Source organism: Xenopus laevis, chromosome 1S, assembly GCF_017654675.1.
Source record: "Xenopus laevis strain J_2021 chromosome 1S, Xenopus_laevis_v10.1, whole genome shotgun sequence".
Classification (NCBI taxonomy): Eukaryota; Metazoa; Chordata; class Amphibia; order Anura; family Pipidae; genus Xenopus; species Xenopus laevis.
Window position 1 is genome coordinate 58,511,338 of NC_054372.1, and position 3,246 is coordinate 58,514,583.

Below are 3,246 nucleotides of genomic sequence, written 5' to 3' on the forward strand. Positions count from 1 at the left end.
GTGGAGAGAGACTGCTGTGGGTGGAGAGAGACTGCTGTGGGTGGAGAGAGATTGCTGTGGGGTGGAGAGAGACTGCTGTGGGGTGGAGAGAGACTGCTGGGGGTGGAGAGAGACTGCTGGGGGGTGGAGAGAGACTGCTGGGGGTGGAGAGAGACTGCTGGGGGGTGGAGAGAGACTGCTGGGGGGTGGAGAGAGACTGCTGGGGGGTGGAGAGAGACTGCTGGGGGGTGGAGAGAGACTGCTGGGGGGTGGAGAGAGACTGCTGGGGGTGGAGAGAGAGACTGCTGGGGGGTGGAGAGAGACTGCTGGGGGGTGGAGAGAGACTGCTGGGGGGTGGAGAGAGACTGCTGGGGGGTGGAGAGAGACTGCTGGGGGGACTGCTGGGGGTGGAGAGAGACTGCTGGGGGTGGAGAGAGACTGCTGGGGGTGGAGAGAGACTGCTGGGGGGTGGAGAGAGACTGCTGGGGGGTGGAGAGAGACTGCTGGGGGGTGGAGAGAGACTGCTGGGGGTGGAGAGAGACTGCTGGAGGATGGAGAGAGACTGCTGGGGGGTGGAGAGAGACTGCTGGGGGGTGGAGAGAGACTGCTGGGGGTGGAGAGAGACTGCTGGGGGGTGAGAGAGACTGCTGGGGGGGTGAGAGAGACTGCTGGGGGGGTGAGAGAGACTGCTGGGGGGGTGAGAGAGACTGCTGGGGGGTGAGAGAGACTGCTGGGGGGGTGAGAGAGACTGCTGGGGGGTGAGAGAGACTGCTGGGGGGGTGAGAGAGACTGCTGGGGGGTGAGAGAGACTGCTGTGGGGTGGAGAGAGACTGCTGTGGGGTGGAGAGAGACTGCTGTGGGGTGGAGAGAGACTGCTGTGGGGTGGAGAGAGACTGCTGTGGGTGGAGAAAGACTGCTGTGGGTGGAGAGAGACTGCTGTGGGGTGGAGAGAGACTGCTGTGGGGTGGAGAGAGACTGCTGTGGGGTGGAGAGAGACTGCTGGGGGTGGAGAGAGACTGCTGGGGGTGGAGAGAGACTGCTGGGGGTGGAGAGAGACTGCTGGGGTGGAGAGAGACTGCTGGGGGGTGGAGAGAGACTGCTGGGGGGGGGTGGAGAGAGACTGCTGGGGGGGTGGAGAGAGACTGCTGTGGGTGGAGAGAGACTGCTGTGGGTGGAGAGAGACTGCTGTGGGTGGAGAGAGACTGCTGTGGGGTGGAGAGACTGCTGTGGGGTGGAGAGAGACTACTGTGGGGTGGAGAGAGACTGCTGTGGGGGTGGAGAGAGACTGCTGTGGGGGTGGAGAGAGACTGCTGGGGGGTGGAGAGAGACTGCTGTGGGGTGGAGAGAGATTGCTGTGGGGTGGAGAGACTGCTGGGGGGTGGAGAGAGACTGCTGGGGGGTGTTTGTGGGGAAGACTGTATATTGGGGGGGGCTAAAGACTGTGTGGATGGAAAGACTGTGGATGAGGGGCTAATGGCTCTATATTGGGGGGGGGCTGTGTGGGGGAAGAAAGCTGAGTATTTGTTCTATGTCTTGTTGTTAATATTATATACTCTTTTTTACATTTTTAGATTATGGCACCAAAGAAACTAATTCTGTTGAGTGAAAAGGAACCTGAAGCACAAAGAACTAACATGGTTAGTATATAATATATGATTGGAAACTTATTCCTCCCTTTTCATACATTTGGATTTGTTCTGACTAACCTGTGTTTTATTTTTTGTACAGCAATCCCAAGGGCAAGGTGATCCGACATGTTTTGGCAACGAGCCAGTGCGAGACAGACCAAGTGGACATCACCATCAAACAGCAGATAATCGAATTGGGACAACTGAGTGGTGTAGGTGTGGCAATTGTGTGGCCATGAAAACTGTGGAGGAATCCTCTTGTTGCATGGAAGTATCATCTGTGGAAAATAAATATTTACAACATGGGTGCATCTGCCATAGCAGGAAATTTTACCTGAGGTGTTTACGTAAATCCCACCTGGAATACTTGCAGATATTTTGGAACATGCAACGCCCCACAGGTGGAATAAGCAGCCACAACAGGCAAGTTCATCTGACTTTTACCTATAGATTGAGGATTATGGGAATCATTTCGGTGTGTTTTCCTTATGTCAAGCAGAAAGAATCCCAAGGCACACAGGATAAATGCAAGCAAGCTGCCTTGCGTGTTTATTGCGAATTGCAACGTTTCGGAGTCCCGCCCCTTTCTCAAGCATGCTTGAGAAAGGAGCGTGACCCGGAAACGTTGCACTTCACAATAAACCTTGGGATTCTTTCTGCTTGATTGTGAGGCGGCCCATTCTCTACCTTTGTGCACCTTGGTGTACGGGAGCCAAAGTTGAACTTCCTTATGTGAAGAACATCTGTTCTAGACAAAACTGCTTTGTAAATGGCACAATTGGCCATGGTTTTTTTTATCCACTTTAGCTCCAACAATGGGCAAAATTGCTCCAAGAAAAAAAGTACAGAAACCCGGTTTGTTCCATAAAGTCCTGCCAGCTTTAGCCCTATATAAAATAATGTCACACGACCTATCCCCTTAGTGTGTGATGACTAGTGCAGAGCAACATTTTTGTACAGATCACTAATCCTCTCTTTCTTCTACAGAAAATTACGACAGACTTCCTATCGGTCATTCATCGCCTGGATTTATGGCTACTTAGGGCCCAAGAAACGGGTGCCTATTCCAGCCTGTGTCGTTCAAAAAGTCCGCAGCTCTTATCCAGACCCCAAAGGCCGGTACAGAGGATTTCTACAGGCATTTGACTATAATGCTTTTGATATGGCTTTGGACTGATGCCTTTTGTGATTGTTTATTTTTCATTGATGTTTGAATTTGTAGTATTTATTAATCTTTATGATTTTTTTCAATAAAAAACAAACAAACATTAGTTCTTTGTTCTTCTTTTATTCAAACAACATGACACAGTGGACATAGATACACACTTACAAGTATTTGTAACACAAGTTTCCTAAAATGCAGTTGGGAACATAGGGGTCTATATTTTATCATACAGTTTTTTTTTTACAACAGGGGGTACTTAGATCGTTACAAGACAGGTTTTTATAAAGTACACTGGAACACATTACAAACATCGCTTAGCAACAATTACAATTCACAAGTACTGTTCATTTACCATTAGTGGCAGAGGTTGGGTGGTTCAGCTGTTACTATAAGGGTAAGGCCAGACAAGGAGGCAAAATCACCTGCGCTAATGCACACGCGGCGATGCGTTTTCAATAGTCGCCCAAAGTTGAC

General features: G+C 50.8%; 1 protein-coding gene across 2 annotated transcripts; it reads left to right on the forward strand.

Annotated features, from left to right (window-relative positions):
* Positions 1-1,437: 1,437 nt before the first annotated feature.
* Positions 1,438-2,811, forward strand: LOC108706104. Of its 2 annotated transcripts, none has more exons than XR_005964273.1 (3): positions 1,438-1,616; positions 1,708-1,819; positions 2,595-2,811. XR_005964273.1 is itself a non-coding variant. In XM_041577524.1 (3 exons), exons 1-3 carry the CDS (start codon positions 1,554-1,556, stop codon positions 2,751-2,753), a joined length of 324 nt encoding a protein of 107 aa, XP_041433458.1. In that variant the 5' UTR covers positions 1,450-1,553; the 3' UTR covers positions 2,754-2,811. The 2 variants fall into 2 exon arrangements, 1 of the variants encoding a protein (XP_041433458.1); XM_041577524.1 differs by having other exon boundaries at positions 1,450-1,616; positions 1,718-1,819.
* The last annotated feature ends 435 nt before the right edge of the window (positions 2,812-3,246 follow it).